Source organism: Sebastes umbrosus, chromosome 10, assembly GCF_015220745.1.
Source record: "Sebastes umbrosus isolate fSebUmb1 chromosome 10, fSebUmb1.pri, whole genome shotgun sequence".
Lineage (NCBI taxonomy): Eukaryota > Metazoa > Chordata > Actinopteri > Perciformes > Sebastidae > Sebastes > Sebastes umbrosus.
In genome coordinates, this window is record NC_051278.1 from 5,024,828 (window position 1) to 5,043,505 (window position 18,678).

Here is an 18,678-nt window from a genome sequence, read left to right on the forward strand (position 1 = left end):
GTTCAGAACATAGCAGAAGATCAGAAATGTATTATGGCCCTGAACCATTTAGTGCTTTGTAAACCAGCAGGAGTATTTAGAAATCAATTCTCTGAGAGACAGGAAGGAATATATTATTTGATCTTATCTTATATGTTTCATCCAGCAGGTGGTGGTGTGCTGATGTCTCGATGGTATTGTATGTATTTATGCATTTATTTATGTATTTCTACAGGATTTTCCCTTTGTATTTCACTCCTTATTTATTTCCTCAAACTGCTTATTTATGTATTCTTTTCTTTATACATTTCTTTTTACATTTCTTTATGCATTTCTGCCTCATTGTGCAAAAATAAATACAAAATAAATAAATAAAAAAATGGAATTAATTAATTTAATATAAATAAATAAAATGCAAAAAGTCGTTTAATCCGTCGTATAATAGTTTTTGCCAATTTATGATTTTTTAATTTTCAATAGTCAAATTTTATTTACTGTATCTTTAAAAAAGTAGTCTTTTAATTCAGATAATTTTATGGATATAATATCATGTTTCATCCAGCAGGTGGCGGTGTGCTGATGTCACGATGGTCTGAGATCCGTAAATACGACCAACGAAGAAGAAAACCTAGAAGTTATAGATTTTTTTTTTTTTTATTGAACAAATTCAAAGTTACAACCAACATGGCTCATAGATCATTGCATTAGAGTAAAAGGACAAGGTGCATACAGAACAAGAACAAATAAAATATGTAAAATTATACATGAAAATAATAATAAATTAAATTAAAGGCTATGGGGCTGTACCTGTAATTCATATTCTTCTATTATATACTAAGAAGTTTCAATGCATTTTTGTTTTTCATGACTTTAATGGCTTTTATGTAAGAAAGAAACTCAGAATGAAACACATTAAACCTAGGTTTCACTTTCATTTACTTGGATTTGTGCAAATAAAGTTTTCCAAGAATGAGAATGTTATTCACCAGAAAGTCATCTTTGTTATTGTCCATGACAAGACCATAAACAATGTCATTTTGAGAGAAGTTTCCCAGATAAAAAAGCAAATGCATAATGCATTTTTTTTATTAATTTAATTTTAATTCTCGCGAAGCTCCACATTCACAAGTGTAAATTTGCCAAAAAAAAAGCCTTATTTCTTTGTATTTATGAAAGAAATTGATCCATATCCGTCAACAATTTCTTCCTCACAAAACAAAAAAGCAATGAAAATAATGAATGTATGCAATATCGTTAAAGTTTTTAAGTGAAATTATTGTCATACTCTTGCGTGGTCTTTTTTTTTATTATTATCTATTTATTTATTTATTTTTATTGTGTTTTTTATTTCAATTTTATGTTGGTTTTGTTTAATTTCTGTTGTCCTTTTATGTTTGGCACAGCTCTTTGTTTATGTTTTCGCTATGCTTCTTTTGTAAGTAAATGTTTTTAATGTTTTCTGCTGTTACTATATATACTGTCATTTTTAAATAATAATAATAAAAAAAATATGACAAAGGGAATTGCTATCAGGAGTAGATGATGGAAATATTACAATGGGGAATCTAAGAATCTAAGAAAGTACACAATCTTCTAATTAATTACTTAAGGGCAACAGGAATAATGGAGAGAATTTAATTATTATTATTATTATTTTTTTTATTATTATTAATAATTATTAATTTTATTTTATTGTTGTTGTTTTGTTTTTTTAATTATTATTTTTTTTTTCCTGCCAATCTACTGCTCCACACTGCAGGTAAATGTAATTATTTTGGACAAGAGGAAACGGTGGAGCATGTCATATTGCATTGTGAGAGATATGAGGAAGAAAGAAGGCCTCAAAGAGATTAAAGTACACTTTGATTTAATAGATATTCTACAAAAGAACTCACTAAATGAGTGTTATAGAACATTATTTCAGTATCTTAGACTAATTAATATGATTGGACAAATATGAGGTTGTTTGTTTTCTTTTTGTTTTCTTTTTTCTTTTTCTATTTATTTTATTTATTTTTTTGGGCTATAATAATTATTAGCCAGAATGATCCACACACCATACCAGTTGGTGGCGGTAATGCACCAAATCGTTGTATGCCAACCGCCAATAAACCTCAAAGAAGTAGAAGAAGAAGAAGCCTCCCTGGTGCTGGTGCTGCCTCTGTCACAGTCACAGTGCGCAAATGCGCATCCAGCAGCAGCAGCAGCAGCAGCAGCACGAGCACGGAGCTCCGGTAGAAACCGATCAATCCAACAGCATCAGGCTGGGAAACGACACGCTCGGGCGGAAGAGAAAACAACGCTTGAGGGGGAAGACTGACACGAAGGGTGACGTCAGCGACACGGCAGGTAAGCCCAGCTCACCTGACGGAGTGTGTGTGTGTTTGCTAGTGTGTGTGTTAGTGTGTGTGTGTGTGTGTGTGTGTGTGTGTGTGTGTGTGTGTGTGTGTGTGTGTGTGTGTGTGTGTGTGTGTGTGTTAGTGTGTGTGTGTGTGTGTGTGTGTGTGTGTGTGTGTGTGTTTGCGGACCGGACCGGACCGGAGCGGATCTCTGGGCCCACCTCGGCTCCTCAGCGCAGAACATCCATAGTTACTGTACACACTGTTTATGAGCCGACACCAGACTGCATTCCCAAACACGCTAATTAAGCGCAATTACACGTTTAATCAACAATATGTTAATCTTAACATTGTATTTGAGATATTATCTGAGTACACTGGATACACTCTTCAATTCGGCATACATATAACCCATCAAAACAGCACTTAATCCAATAGATTATTAGCTTTTACATCCATAGTTATGAGCCAACACCAAACTGCATTCCCAAACATGCTAATTAAGCGCCATTATACGTTTAATCAACACTATGTTAATCTTAAAATTGTATTTGAGATATTATCTGAGTACACTGGATACACTCTTCAATTCGGCATACATATAACCCATCAAAACAGCACTTAATCCAATAGATTATTAGCTTTTACATCCATAGTTACTGTACACACTGTTTACACCCAGATGAGCCGACACCAAACATGCTAATTAAGCGCATTTATACGTATAATCAACAATATGTTAATCTTAAAATTGTATTTGAGATATTGTCTGAGTACACTGGAATACACTCTTCAATTCGGCATACATATAACCCATCAAACAGCACTTAATCCAATAGATTATTAGTTTTTAAAGCTGTTTTGCTCGTTTTTCCAACAGTATTGCCTCACCAATAGTGTCAAAACGCATTGACAGTTGAGTGGAAAGTTGTCTTTTATTTTAGATAAGTAAAAGAAGTGTGTACATGCCGATAATATTCTATGGGATCCAGTAATGTTCTTAAATAATGTTCAATCTTTTAGCTGATTTATCTTGGCTCATAATCAATGATTGGCTTAAATGTGGAGATTTTTAAATGGAGTTTGGTTTGTGACGTTTCTACTGCACTGAGTGTGCATGTGGCTAGCTATCAACAACGGTCGATTGTGTGAACTGTTTAACCAGCTAGCTATCGAGATATAGACACAGTAGTTCTGTTAAAGTCTGCAGAAGTTACCTGATAACCTGAAACACAGAGAGAGGTTTGCTAACGTTAGCATCTGGGGCTAGCTAGACTGCCAAATCAAGCTAGCTACAGATGCTAACGTTAGCACTCCTCTCTGTGTTTCAGGTTATTACAACATCATCATGGGCTGGGCTATTTACTGACATTAGAGAACTTCACAACCGCTAGCAAGCTTCTGTAACAGCTGCGTGATGTCAGTTAATAGCTAGTTTAGTGTTTAATAAATATGATAATGTCATGACTGTTGTGTGATTTTTAGGGCTAATTAGTTAGCAGCAGAGACTGAGTGGTCAGTGAGTTTCATCAGTTATTAGACTGAACCCTGGTGAAGCTAACCGACAGCAGCAGCAACAGCAGTAGCAGCAGTAACAGCAACAGCAGCAGTAACAGCAACAGCAGCAGTAACAGCAACAGCAGTGGTAGAGCAGCAGCAGTAGCAGTAACAGCAGCAGCAGCAGCAACAGCAGCAGCAGCAGCAACAGCAGTAGCAGCAGTAACAGCAACAGCAGCAGTAACAGCAACAGCAGTGGTAGAGCAGCAGTAGTAACAGCAGCAGCAGTAGTAACAGCAGTAGTAACAGCAGCAGCAGCAGTAACAGCAACAGAAGCAGCAGTAGTAACAGCAGCAGCAGCAGTAGTAGCAGCAGCAGTAGTAACAGCAGTAGCAGTAACAGCAGCAGTAGCAGTAGTAACAGCAGCAACTAGCAGCAGCAGTAGTAGCAGCGACAGCAGCAGTAGTAGCGGCAGCAGCAGCAGTGGTAGCAGCAGCAGTAGTAGTAGTAACAGCAGCAGCAGTTGTAGTAGTAACAGCAGCAGCAGTAGTAGTAGTAACAGCAGTAGTAGTAGTAACAGCAGCAGTAGAAGTAACAGCAGCAGTAGTAGCGGCAACAGCAGCAGCAGTAGTAGTAGTAGTAACAGCAGCAGCAGCAGTTGTAGTAGTAACAGCAGCAGCAGCAGCATGAGATGCTTCAGATTAAACAGACACCGTGGCAGGTTCAGAAAGAGGAACCGGGTCAAGTCTGCAAACCGAAAATAAAAACTTCTCTCACACTGACAGCCGGTTATCACGGTTATACTCAGTGATATTCACAGTGAACCAACAGCTCCAAATCAATCTATAACTCAACATCAATAGTTACATTTTTCTTTAACTACACAATAAACAGCACACTGATGATCAGTGGTGGAAAGTAACTTAGTACATTTACTCAAGTACTGTACAAGTACACATTTTGAGCTACTTTCTACTTGTACTCCGCTACATCTCAGAGGTAACTATTGTACTTTTTACTGCACTACATTTATTTAACAACTTATGTTACTTATTGATACAACATATAATCAACAAACACATGATGATGTTGTGTTACTATGACGAGTTACCCAACAGTATATGTACGCATTAATATCCACCTTAATGCATCAATAATTACAATAGAATATTATTCTGCAATGGGCCATGCATAATGCATAATATGTACTTTATGTATATTTTTATGTTAATAATTTTACTTAAAGGACCAGTGTGTAACATTTAGGGGGATCTATTGGCAGAAATGTAATATCATATTAATAAGTATGTTTTCTATAGTGTATAATCAGCTGAAACTAAGAGTCATTGTGTTTTCGTTACCGTAGAATGAGCCGTTTATATCTACAGAGGGAGCGGCCAAAGAATATAGAAGCTGCCGCCATTTTGGACTGAAAATGCTTATTATATTTATAATATTTTATTGTTCCACAGTAGAATATGACAATAAAATTGAAATAATTTAGTTGTACTTTTGTACGGCTTTTTGTAGGCGGACGTTTTACTGGCGTCCGGTAGTCGCTTTCGGTTCAAAATGGCGGAAGTGTAGCTCTGCTGCTGGGCGCTGATGTTGCATTGAAACAACCAATGACATTCTTAAAGGACAGGATTATAGTATTAATTCTTATTGTTTAGTATTTTCGGTCACAATATATTTCATTACTGTAGTTTAAAGTTCAGACTTGTATCAGATGTGATGCTGCTCTCTAATAATCACCTGCCGTTTCCATAGCGACCATGGTGGGCGAGCGCCGCAATGGGAACCTGCTGGTCCAGCTGGGCCCGAGGCTGCAGGCGTATCCAGAGGAGCTGATCCGCCAGCGCCGCAACCACGACGGCCAGACGGAGTACCTGATTCGCTGGTGCCTCGTCACCATCGACGACGGCTCCAGCTCCGGGGGCGGCGCCAGTGAGGCGGGCGGGACGGGCGGCGGCAGCTCCGGGGTGGACGGGTCCAGCAGCTCTGTATCAGGAGAGAGTAAAACGGAGAACATCCTGATGTGGATGTCCACGGAGGACGTGTACGCCAACTGCCCCACCCTGCTGGGGAAGAGGAAAACGGACTCCCAGCGCCCCATGCAGCAGGAGGCGCATCAGGGCGAGTCGTCAGACGGATGTCAGAGGAGTGGCGGCGAGTTTCCAACGGACGTCACCTTTGACGAGGTGGAGCTGTCAGACATGAAGGACGACGTGAAGAACCTGGTGCGTCGAGCCAGAAAGCAGATGGCCAAGAAGAGCGACTTCTCCATCAGCATCACGCACACCATCCACGTGCTGAGCGCCTACGCCAGCATCGGCTCGCTGGTCGGCGTCTTCAAGGAGACGGGCGCCCTCAACCTGCTGATGGAGCTGCTGTGCAACAAGGAGACGCAGACCAGACGCAGCGCCGGGAAGATGCTGCGTGCGCTCGCCTCACATGACGCAGGTAACCACACACTTCATGTGCAGGGAAGATGCTGCTCTCTGATTGGCTGGCAGGTGTCTGTTTTCATTTCTAAATCAGGGCTCAACGTTTCTGAAGCTTCCTGCGGAGATTTAGAAGAGAAGTTGGGTTCAGATGAAACTAACGAGATGTGACAACCTGTTGATCGGTGACGCTTCAGAGGAGCTGCAGGTTGTTCCCTCTACACAGAGCCAGGCTAGCAGTTTCCCTCTGTTTCCAGTCATTATGCTAAGCTAAGCTAACCAGCTGTAGCTTCATATTTACTACAGATGTTCTGATAATGATACTAGTGTGGGTTATAAACTAAAATATATTATTATTATTATTATTATATACAGAGAATGAATGCCATAGAGCTTTCTTTTATCATGTAGTTTGACCAGTAAATAAATCTAGCAATGAATAATAATTCATAAGTTAATGATGGAAGTAGCTAAGGAGTGAGCCGTCTCTCTTCTTTCTCATCTCTGTTGAGAGTGACAGGCGTTGTTGTTGTTGTTGTTGTTGTTGTTGTTGTTGTTGTTGTTGTTGTTGTTGTTCCTGTGTAGCGTAGCTGAGCTGATAAATGATAACTGATAACATGATATCAGAGTATAGACTAGCGTACTCGCTGATACCCGATCCAGCATTCAGGCTGTATCGAGGCGTCTCTGATACCGATATCTACCGCTCACTTTGTTCTGTAGAAAGATGTCGGAGTGAGACGTCGTTTGTTCTGTAGAAACATGTCAGAGTGAGACCTCTGTTTGTTCAGAGTGCTGCTTCATTGTGGTTTGAAGTGTCTTAGTTTGTCTCAACTGTTGTCTTTCTGCTTCTTGTTTAATTCTCAGTGAGTTTTAGATGAATTTACTTCATAAATCATCACATAACATCATTATATTATATTATATTAGATGCTGCTACAGGTCAAACAGATGAATCAATGAGGAGGAAACTATTTCACTAATCAGGAGCTTCTTTCACATTAATGTTTCATTTTTATTCATTGATGAAAAACATAAATAGTTCATCCTAATTCTGGTTTTCAAAGGCTACTTTTTATTTAGTTTAAGTCTCGTTTTATGTTGTCAACAAATATTTTTCATCCTGTTTTTTTTTTTTGAGGGAATGAACACAACGTTTGTTTTCATATCTGTTGGGTGTGAGGTGCCGTTCCACATCTTAAAGCGCCGTAGTGTTTGTACGCAGCGGTTAATAATGAGGACGCCATTCATTCAGTGATGTGTGATACAGCCATAACAGGCGTCTGCATCTTTACATGACTACATGAGATTGTGTAAAAGTCCTGGCTTTGTGGGTTTCACCTTTTTTCATTCGTCACACCACTACTTCTTCTTCTTCTTCTTCTTCTTCTTCTTCTTCTTCTTCTTCTTCTTCTTCCTCTTCTTCCTCCTGGGCAAGGAGTTGCTGAGAGTTTTTCCCATGAGTCATTGGGGTCGCGGTCCACAACACACACACACACACACACACCTACGCACAGCGTTCAGTCTGATAACATCAGACCAGAGGAGAGCTCTCACTCTGACTTTGTTTCTCCAGAACAAAAACACACCAGACTCCATTCAGAAAAACAGCTTTTTTAGCATTTTCATTCGTGCAGGGCCATAATTCAGAGAGAGATCATTTGAAGAATTTTAAACCAATGGGATATGAGCGAAGTAGAGAGGAGTGTGGCCCACTGCTGCAGAGATCCTCTATTAAACACAGATGTTGCTCTCAGCAGCTCACTGCTGGTTCACAGTGGTAGCTTGGTACGCTTACGTCAGCACATCGAGGTTTATTATATATATATATACAAATTTAACAATCTACTCATTCACTTCTGGGTTTCCCTGAATCTTAATAAACCTTGTGTAATATTTCATAAATAATTAAGGCTGTCAAAGTTGATGTGATAACGCGTTAACGCAAATTCTGGAAAATATTTGTCATTGTTTTATGTTGTTAATTAACTTCCAATAATAAATATATACATACATTTGCATAAAGCAGCATATCTGTCCACTTCCATGTTGATAAGAGTATTAAATACTTTACAGATCTCCCTTTAAGGTACATTTTGAACAAATACAAAATGTGCAATTAAGATGGAGACCGCCAAAGACCGCCAAAGACCACAATCCTGACAGCCAAAAACCCAAACACAGAAAACAAAAGAAACACAGGCGATAAAATTGTCATTTTACTTTGAAAAGGGTCAGCCATAAAGATGTCCGTCTTGTATGAGCCCTGTGATTGGCTGACCAGCTGTCCAGGTGTACCTCACTGAGGATGACAGTAGAGATAATGGAGGCTTACTGGTCATAGTTTACCTGGAAATGATGGCGTCATCATCATCCTCACCAAGGAGGATTTGTGTTCCTTTTTGGTTTCTTAGCAACCAGGAGATGAAGAATCGGCGGAGTCATCATCAGACATTCAGCTGAATCGGCTGAGGTCAATATAAAATAAAACTCCCGGACAAGAAGTTCACTTTCATTGTCTGCCACACCCAGCTGAGGAAAACTGAAACCACGAGGCTCAACTGCAGACACATTTCCTATGAAATGAAACTACTACTACTACTACTACTACTGTTACTACTACTACTACTACTACATCTACTACTGAAACAGTAACCAGTGAAACACTGAGCTCGGGTTTCTTATAAACACACTGAGGTTCTGTTTGCGTTCAGTGTTTTTCACTAAAACTCACTGTGTGGATCTTTGAGCTCTAACTTACATATTGGTCCTTTAAACCAGCTTACAGTCGTCTTCTTCTTCTTCTTATTATTCTTAAACTGTCTTCTTGTGTGGATGTGGTGAAACTTTATTAAAAACACAGTAATGTGTCCTCCCGTCTCTAACAGGAAGTCGGGCGTACGTCCTGCTGTCCCTCTGTCTCTAACGCTGTGTCCTCCCGTCTCTAACAGGAAGTCGGGCCTACGTCCTGCTGTCCCTCAGTCAGCAGGATGGCATCGAGCAGCACATGGACTTTGATAACCGCTACACTCTGCTGGAGCTGTTCGCTGAGACCACGTCCTCGGAGGAGCACGGCATCTCCTTCGAAGGGATCCACCTGCCACAGGTAAACTCAGAGAGCTTCCTGCTCTCTGACCCTAGAGGTTGACTCTAACTATATTTATGTTATATTATATATTATTATTATCTATATTATTATTATTATTATTATCTATATTATTATTATTATTATTACAATTATTTTCATCATTATTCATTTTATTGTTATTATTATAATCATTAGTAATGCTATTATTAGTAGTATTATCATTATTATTAATAATATTATTATCATCATTATCAATATTATTATTATTATTATCATGATTATCATTATTATTGTTATCATATTATTATTATTGCTTTTTAATATAGTATCATTATTGTTTTTAATATATTATTATTGATTGTGTTGCTGTTGTTAATGTTTGTCCCGTCGGTGCCCAGATTCCTGGGAAGCTGCTGTTCTCTCTGGTGAAGCGTTACCTGTGCGTGACGTCGCTGATGGACAAACTGAACACGGCGGTGGGGGCGGAGTCTAACTCTGACAGACAGGACGCCAGCCCCTCCCCCGCCTCCTCCTCCAGCTCCGCCCACCAGACGGAGCACCTCCGCGTCCAGCGAGAGTTTGACTTCACCATGGCCATGGCCAACCTCATCTCAGAGCTGGTCCGCGTGATGGGCTGGGACCGCAACCGCCAGCCCCCCGATGGCTCCGCCCACCGCCCGGGAGGAGGCGTGGCCTGCGGGGAGGAGCTGAGGGAGGAGGCGTCCCGCCCCGTCCTCAGGTCCATCTTCCAGCCTCGTTTCTGCGCCTCCCCCGTCGTCATCCCCGCCACCTCCGTTGTGGCCGCTCCCGTCGTCGTCGCCACGCCCCCGAAGAAGAAGACGGGAAACGGATACAAAACGCGCTCTGACTTTGCCAGCCGCCCGGCCTACGTGGAGTACGTCCAGGACAACCTGAAGAGCGGCATGGTGGTCCGCATGCTGGAGGACTACGAGGAGGTGAGCGCCGGAGACGAAGGAGAGTTTCGCTACAGCAACGACGGCTCGCCACCAGTCCAGGTGAGGAAACGCAGCGCTGGTACAAACCATTGTAGTATAGTTATTTTATGTGTCGTCGTGGAGATAGCAAGGTGAATGGGAGAGACACAGCGTTGACGTTTCTCCGTCATCCAGCAGGACAGTCTGAGACATGTTTAAAGGTTAAAAAACGTAACAGTAGTTCAGAGCGTTGGCCGGTTCCTGTGGTTCTGATACAGACCATAATAACCTTGAATGTATTATTTAGACTGGAGGCCGCAGGACAACAACATGGCAGACTGAAGCTTAACGTAGAAACTAGGGATGTTAACAATAAACCGTTTAACCGTTAACGATTAATAATGGGTTAACGGAGGTCAGTTATCAGTTAAAAAAACAAATTCAGAATTAGCATCCCTAGTAGAAACAGTTTGAGTCTTTCCAGACCCTGATCTGGACTTGAATGCCCCCCCCCTCCCTGTCTGTGTGCTGTGTTCAGGTGTACTGGAACTCTCTGTCCAGGACTTACTGGGTCCACTGGCACATGGTGGAGATAATGGGCAGCGGCGGCAGCAGCCAGGCTGAGAAGGAGACGCAGGAGAAGGCGTCGACCCTGACGGAGACCCTCAAACTCACCGCTGGTAAGATGTGACCACCTGAAGTGTCCACCTGTGTGTGTACCTGAGCTCAGGAGGTGAAAGTGTTTCTTTTTCTTCTTCTTCTGCTTCAGTAAGTCAGACGTTCTTCTCCAAACCCCCCGGCGGTCTCTACTCTCTGCCCTACCTGTCCGAGGGGCTGCACCTGGAGCCGCCGGCTCTGAGTCGGGCCGAGTGGTGGGAGATCCTCTTCTTCATCAAGAAACTGGAGCTCAAACAGCAGCAGGAGGTCAACGGTGTCCTGCTGCAGAGCCTGGACGACCAGGTGAGGAGCACAGACACCAAGGAGCATGCTGGGAAACGGAGGCTCTCTTCTCCAGTGGAGATCACATGAAAAACACCATTCTGGTTCAGATTCACTGTAAACAGCCACTCACACCTGTTTGTAAAACACTGTCTGTCTGTCTGTCTGTCTGTCTGTCTGTCTGTTTGTCTGTCTCTGTCTGTCTGTCCTGCAGGAGGCGGAGCTGGACGACTTGTCTCTGATTGGTCTGTCTGTCCCCGGAGACGTGGCTAAGAAGCTGCTTCACTACCTGAGGCAGAAGCTGCCGTCGTCGTGTCTGAGCGACCTGCTGTGTTCTCACACCTTCTCCAAACACTACCTGAGGAGAGGAGGAGGAAGCCTGGAGGACGAAGAGCTGCTAGGTGAGGACACAACGAGACATCTCCGTTCATACAGTATATAAAGCCGTGTCCATGAGTCTGACTGTTCTTTGTCTTCCAGCTGAAAGCTCTCTGGGTTCGTCCGGCCTGGGGGGAGGAGGAGGAGGAGGAGGAACAGGACAGAACTCCTCCTCTTCATCGTCAGCCTCCACCTCCTCTTCCTCAGCGATGGTCTCTAAGAAAGCAAAGAAGGAACTTCCTGCAGATTCAGGATGCGGCAGCCCGGAGACGGAGAACGAGCTGCCGTCAGAGGACGACAGCAAATACCCCGAAGACCTAGAGGACAAGATGAAAGGTGGGAGACGGGGACAAGTGTCCTGAGGGGGATAGAAATCAATAACGGAAAATTAAATACATTTAATTAATGTGTAATACTTTTATATTGAAGTTGCATTGCATTTAATTCCCATGAAATGGGATATAATGTTGTGATGGGGACAGTCTTTAAACCTGCCGTCCTGTCCTGTCCTCCCTGCAGTGTTTAACAACCCGCGGGTCCAGGGGAAGAAGACGGTGCTGGAGAAGCTGGGGGAGGTGGTGGACATCCTGAAGAAGGGGGGGTCGGCCTCAGACCAGGCCCAGCAGCTGGCCGCCGTCCTCTTCATCACCAGGCTGCTGGAGGAGAAGGGCACCCAGGAGAAGAACTCCATGAGGAGCGACTCCGCCCAGACCATACGGTGAGAAACCAGGAAATATACTCAGCCGGTGGGTAGTTCAGACAGCCTGGAAGAGTGGAGAGTTTGCAGGACATAGACAGAGCTGGTGGGTCGTTCAAGTGTCCTGGTAGTGTAGTGTGTTCCAGGAAATACACAGAGCCGGTGGGTAGTTAGTGGACCTGAGCGCCTGAGAGGTTGAACTCTCCCATATTTGATAAAAACTCTTACTGCAGAAACATGTATTCCAGTTTTGATGGCAGCTGCTCCAGATGCTGATTAAATGTTTTAGAGACTGATCAACAGCGTTGTTGTGTCCTCCGTCAGGGACAAGGTGCTGAAGCTGCTGGTGGAGCTGCTGGGCTCGTCCTCTAAAGACCTGGTGGTCAGTACGCTGAGACTCACCCACCTCCTCATGCTCAAGTACGAGTGGAGGGTTTCCTTCGCCACCGAGGGCGGAGTCAAAGCTGTCCTGTCCTGCATGCAGGAGTTCTCCACCGCCACTCACGTCCAGCAGCTGGCACTCGCAGTGAGAAACTCTCCTCATATCTACTGAAACCTGTTTAACCTCCAGAGAGATCTTTAGACTAACGTGATGCAGCAGATATGTAGAATATTTCCATCTGATTTGAATGATGCAGACAGACAGACAGAGCAATAGAGAGAGCTACAATGAAGAGCTGCAACAACACCGTACAAAACATTTATGTTTGGCTTTTTTCTCACTTTAAAGTTACTAAACAAAGTGGATGCAATGTGCAAAATATTAATTTCAACCTTTGGTTAATTTTTCTCAAAGTAAATGATCAGTGCTGAAACTCTGGAATCATTTTAGGTATTAATGTTCAAATGCAACCTGAGACTCCCAGTCGTTTGTCCTCATTCACTTAAAGACCAGTAAAGTGGTTTAATGTGTTCTGTATTTTATGCCTGTTTACAGGCACAACATATAGAAATGTATGCAAATATCTGCTGCAGCTCAGTCAGTTACTGATGTATCTGTTGAACTCACAAATCAAATTTCCTCTCATATAGTCTTCATTTTGTGGGATGAATATACACCTCCCTATTCCAAGAAAAAAAACAGATATTCTCTGAGATTTAAAGTCATCAATTTACAAGAAAAAAAATGTGAGATTAAAGTCTTAAATTTATGAGAAAAAACTAGGATATTCTTAGATTAAAGTCATCAATTTACAAGAAAGAAACTCAGATATTCTCTGAGATTAAAGTCATAAATTTACGACTTTAAGAATATTTTATATCATTATTGATGATGATGATGATGATGATGATGATGATGATGATGTTGTTGTTGTTGTTGTCATCGTCATCGTCAGACTCTGAAGGTCATCTCTGGAGCCAGTAAACACGACCTTCGCAGCGTCGGCAGCAGCCTCCCGCTCTCCGAGTCCGGCACTCAGATGATGTTGGAGATCTTCGCCAGCATCGGCTCGGCCACGCCTGAAGGTTCCAAGGGCCTGCTGGGAGCCATCCCCGCCGCCATCGACCTCATGCTCCAGACTAAAGGGTAACGTCTTGCTGCAGGTTCAGGTCTGTACTCGCTCCGATGATCCGGTTCCTGTCACTGATCTTTGGTCCTCTGTGCAGCTGCATGCTGTCGGTGCGTAACGGCCTGCTGGTCGTCATAATGCTCATCTCCAATCACAAGAGCCTGGCGGAGCAGCTGGTGGCCGCTGACGTCACCGCCGTCCTCATCAAGTGTCTGACTCTGTCCAGAGCCGAGACCATGCTGGCCATCATCGCCCTCAACCACATCTCCATGGTGCACAAGCTGGAGAGCAAAGGTAGCGCCCCGCGGCACATGATCGCATCACATGACCACAGCCAGCAGTGTGTGTTTAATGTGTGTATAATGTGTGTGTTGTGTGGTCAGAGTGTCGCGAGCAGCTGGACTTTAAGGACACGGAGCTCCAGATGTTGGTGGTGAGTCTGAAGGAGCTGACGGCCACTAAAGAGGTGATCCAGACTCTGGAGCAGCTGCTGTGTGACGACGCCTCACAGCTGGAGGATGAACGCAGCCAGGTCTTCACCTGATTATTATTATTTTTATAATGTCTTATTATAATTATTGTATTTGTATTTTTATAATTATTTATAATGATTATTTTTACAATTATAATGACTTATTATAATTATTTTATTTGTATTTTCATAATTATTATTACCATTATTATTATTTTATAATTGTTATTATTATTTGTATTATTGTTATTATTATTATTTGTATCATTATTTTATTATTATTATTATTATTACTCATTATCAGTCAGTTCAGTTTACAGTTTTATGGCTCCAGATGTTTACAGACTTCCACCCTTAGCTGCAGTGGTGGAAAGTAACTAAGTACATTTACTTCATACTATTACTTCACTACACCTCAGAGGGCAGTACTGCAGTAACACGCAGCAGTACTATTAATCCTATATAATAGTATTAATATCTGACGTATTGATCATTAAATATTGATTATTATTGTTGTTGCTCAGGTGACTCACAGTCGGGACACGTATCAGGATCTGGTTCGTCTGATGGAGCAGCACCGAGCCGACCGGGCCGTCCAGCTCTCCATCCTCAGGTACTAACCCACCACAGCCTGTGACCTCTGACCCCGATGGTGGTGGTGATGATGATGATGATGATGATGATGATGATGATGATGATGATGATGATGATGATGTTGTCTGATTGGCTGTTTGTGTCCTGCAGGATCCTCAACAAGTTCCTGGACAACTACCAGGAGGACATGCTGCCGTGGCACGAGAGCATCGAGCCCTGCCTGTCCTCCATGACGGCTTTCATCAACGACAGAGAGGTCGGTACACGCCGGGAGAACGAGGTCCAAACCGAGACCACCTGGCGATATACGTTAACCTATCTGTGATTGTTTTTTTAGGTGGTCCAGCTGTTCATCCGCTTCATGTACCGGCTGGCGTCTCTGAACAAGGACTACGCGGTGGTGATGTGTCGCCTGGGGACCAAAGAGTCGCTGGTGAAAGCTCTGGACAAACACAGCACCAACCTGCTGCTGGTCACCGAGCTGAGAGACCTCATCACCGACTGTGAGAAGTACGCCAGCCTCTACAAGAAGATGACCACCAGCGTCCTGGCAGGATGCATCCAGGTACGCAGGACACATTTAACTCTTCATACAGGAGGCATCCAGGTACCTAGGACACATTTAACCCTTCATACAGGATGCATCCAGGTATGCAGGATGCACTTAACCCTTCATACAGGATGCATCCAGGTAGTTATTATTATTAAACTGTGATATTAAACAAGTTAGATTTAATTTGGTGAACGCTGGGGAAACCTTGTCCTCAAACGAAGTGAAACAGCGCCTCTCAGGGTTGTGAATGCTGGTAAATGCCAGCTGGTCAAACAGGGTATTACACCCTTACTGAAGTCTACTGAAGCTCAGATGATTATTGGATTCAAACTAGAAAGTATTAAACAGTCGCTGGTTAAAGAAACCGATTTGTGAAGCCAGTCGTACTCACAACAAACAATACTTCCTGTTTCCTGTCCAGATGGTGTTGGGTCAGATTGAGGAGCATCGTCGCAGCCATCAACCAATCAACATCCCCTTCTTTGACGTGTTCCTCAGGAATCTCTGCCAAGGTCGGCTCACCTCAAACCACATGTGGTTTTTATTTCTGTGACGTTGTAAATGCAGTTAATTGAAATCTGAAGATGACCTACCATAACTGGTGTAACTGGTGTTCAGGCTCCAGTGTGGAGCTCAAGGAGGACAAGTGCTGGGAGAAGGTGGAGGTCTCGTCCAATCACCATCGAGCTAACAAGCTGACCGACAAGAACCCCAAAACCTACTGGGAGTCCAACGGCTGCACCGGCTCACACTTCATCAACATCTACATGCACAAAGGAGTCGTCATCAGGTACAAGATACTGTTTATACTACTGCGACCTGATACTGTACACAGAGTACTCTGTGTACTACAGTTCAAAACTACAGTTCATCAAATTAATATGAAGAGTATTTACATACATATCAAAGATGAAACCATGATACAGCTGAAATATGCACCTCTACTGTGTGTTTAGACAACTGGCCATCCAGGTGGCCAGCGAGGACTCCAGCTACATGCCGGCCCGGGTCCTGGTCCTGGGAGGAGACGACCCGACCAACATCAACACCGAACTGAACACGGTGAGTTTCCTCACCATGCACCCACGGTGCAGAAATGTCCCCACTGTACAGAAATAGTGCAGAATTGCATCCTCTCTGATGGAGGTTGTGTGGCCACGAGAGAAAAAGACTTCCAAAAGTCCAAACATCCATCCAGAGGGTCTGCAGACTTCACCAGACTTCACTCAAAAATCACATAATTCATAACAACGTTGATGTGACAACGTAAAAACAAACTAATAACCACATGTGTTTTTGAACAACCCTTACTGTGTGTGTGTCTGCGTACAGGTGAACGTGACTCCGTCGGCCAGTCGGGTGGTTCTCCTGGAGAACGTGACCAGGTTCTGGTCCATCATCCAGATCAGGGTCAAGAGATGTCAGCAGGTCAGTACTGAATATCTACCTACTGACCCCGCCCTCCATCTACTGACCTTGTTCCTCCATCTACTGACCCCGCCCCTCTACCTACTGACCCCGCCCTCCATCTACTGACCTTGTTCCTCCATCTACTGACCCCGCCCCTCTACCTACTGACCCCGCCCTCCATCTACTGACCTTGCTCCTCAATCTAATGACCCCGCCCTCCATCTACTGACCCCGCCCCTCCATCTACTGACCCCGCCCCTCTACCTACTGACCCCACCCTCCATCTACTGACCCCACCCCTCCATCTATTAACCCCACCCCCCAATCTACTGACCCTGCCCACTATCTACTGACCCCACCCCTCTACCTACTGACCCCGCCCTCCATCTACTGACCTTGTTCCTCCATCTACTGACCCCGCCCCTCTACCTACTGACCCCGCCCTCCATCTACTGACCTTGCTCCTCAATCTAATGACCCCGCCCTCCATCTACTGACCCCGCCCTCCATCTACTGACCCCGCCCCTCCATCTACTGACCCCGCCCCTCTACCTACTGACCCCACCCTCCATCTACTGACCCCACCCCTCCATCTATTGACCCCACCCCCCAATCTACTGACCCTGCCCACTATCTACTGACCCCACCCCTCTACCTACTGACCCCGCCCTCCATCTACTGACCTTGTTCCTCCATCTACTGACCCCGCCCCTCTACCTACTGACCCCGCCCTCCATCTACTGACCCCACCCCTCTACCTATTGACCCCGCCCTCCATCTACTGACCCTGCTCCTCCATCTACTGACCCCGCCCCTCCATCTACTGACCCCACCCCTCTACCTACTGACCCCGCCTCTCTCTGACAGGGAGGTATTGACACTCGGGTCCACGGTTTCGAGGTTCTGGGTCCGAAGCCGACGTTCTGGCCGGTGTTTAAGGAGCAGCTGTGCTGTCGGACTTACCTGTTTTACAGCACCAAGGCCCACACCTGGTGTCAGGAGGTGATGGAGGACAAGACGCAGCTGCTGCAGCTCTTCAACAAGTAAATACTACAATAATACTGTTAATACTACAATAACACTATGAATACTAGAGTAATACTGTTAATACTACAGCTGTTACTACACACTGAAAACCCTTTTGTGTGTATGTGTTCAGACTGAACAGCGCTCTGAGACACGAGCAGATGTTCGCAGATCGTTTCCTGCCGGACGCCGAGGCAGCTGAAGCTCTGGGTCGAACCTGCTGGGAGGCTCTGATCACCCCCATCGTCCACAGCATCACACTGTCAGGTAAAAATGTCCCCACGGTGCAGAAATGTCCTCATTAAAACATTTCGTAACCTGAAATTGGTCCTCACAAAGATGGCGCTACCAGCTCACACTCTCTGCTCCCTGTGTTTACCCAGAATCCTCTGCGTCCAGCCCTCTGTCCTGGCTGCTCAGTGAGTACCTGGATAACGCAGAGTCGGCCCGCCGCTGTAAAAGCCGGGCGGCCATCTTTAACTCCAGAGTGAGACGCCTCACGCACCTGCTGGTCCACGTGGACACGAGCCGGCCGGACAGCGAGGAGCTCAAACCGCCCGTCAAATCGAGTGAGTCTGGTGAACCAGTTTCATTTTGGTGGGTTTGTCCATTCACTATAACAACTCTGATCTCGCCACATAAATATCTGAGACGTGACATCACAGTGACATCACAGTGACATCACTACACAAGAAGCCTGACGCCATAGTTCTCTTTTAATTGATGGGAACGATTGCTAAAATGCAGTTCTATCGCCAGATTAGTGACAACTTTTTTCAGCTCAATTTCTGTGTTGCGTGATAGCATGGCCGAATT

At 44.1% G+C, this 18,678-nt stretch overlaps 1 protein-coding gene across 4 annotated transcripts in view; it reads left to right on the top strand.

Moving 5' to 3' along the window:
• Window positions 1-2,132: 2,132 nt before the first annotated feature.
• LOC119495522 (cullin-9) overlaps window positions 2,133-18,678 on the top strand; it is a 31,044-nt gene continuing 14,498 nt past the window's right edge. For all 4 annotated transcript variants that reach the window (XR_005208505.1, XM_037782088.1, XM_037782089.1 and 1 more), the window contains exons 1-23: window positions 2,133-2,328; window positions 5,586-6,278; window positions 9,211-9,365; window positions 9,746-10,363; window positions 10,821-10,962; window positions 11,052-11,242; window positions 11,436-11,622; window positions 11,702-11,935; window positions 12,119-12,317; window positions 12,621-12,822; window positions 13,634-13,824; window positions 13,905-14,101; window positions 14,191-14,339; window positions 14,804-14,892; window positions 15,024-15,129; window positions 15,211-15,438; window positions 15,848-15,938; window positions 16,045-16,216; window positions 16,383-16,488; window positions 16,759-16,854; window positions 17,704-17,879; window positions 17,996-18,129; window positions 18,246-18,431. Coding sequence is in view for 3 of the 4 variants with exons in the window: in XM_037782088.1 (XP_037638016.1) it covers window positions 2,163-2,328; window positions 5,586-6,278; window positions 9,211-9,365; window positions 9,746-10,363; window positions 10,821-10,962; window positions 11,052-11,242; window positions 11,436-11,622; window positions 11,702-11,935; window positions 12,119-12,317; window positions 12,621-12,822; window positions 13,634-13,824; window positions 13,905-14,101; window positions 14,191-14,339; window positions 14,804-14,892; window positions 15,024-15,129; window positions 15,211-15,438; window positions 15,848-15,938; window positions 16,045-16,216; window positions 16,383-16,488; window positions 16,759-16,854; window positions 17,704-17,879; window positions 17,996-18,129; window positions 18,246-18,431 (4,708 nt within the window). In the remaining variant the exon portion in view is untranslated. The remainder of the gene's footprint in view (window positions 2,329-5,585; window positions 6,279-9,210; window positions 9,366-9,745; window positions 10,364-10,820; window positions 10,963-11,051; window positions 11,243-11,435; window positions 11,623-11,701; window positions 11,936-12,118; window positions 12,318-12,620; window positions 12,823-13,633; window positions 13,825-13,904; window positions 14,102-14,190; window positions 14,340-14,803; window positions 14,893-15,023; window positions 15,130-15,210; window positions 15,439-15,847; window positions 15,939-16,044; window positions 16,217-16,382; window positions 16,489-16,758; window positions 16,855-17,703; window positions 17,880-17,995; window positions 18,130-18,245; window positions 18,432-18,678) is intronic.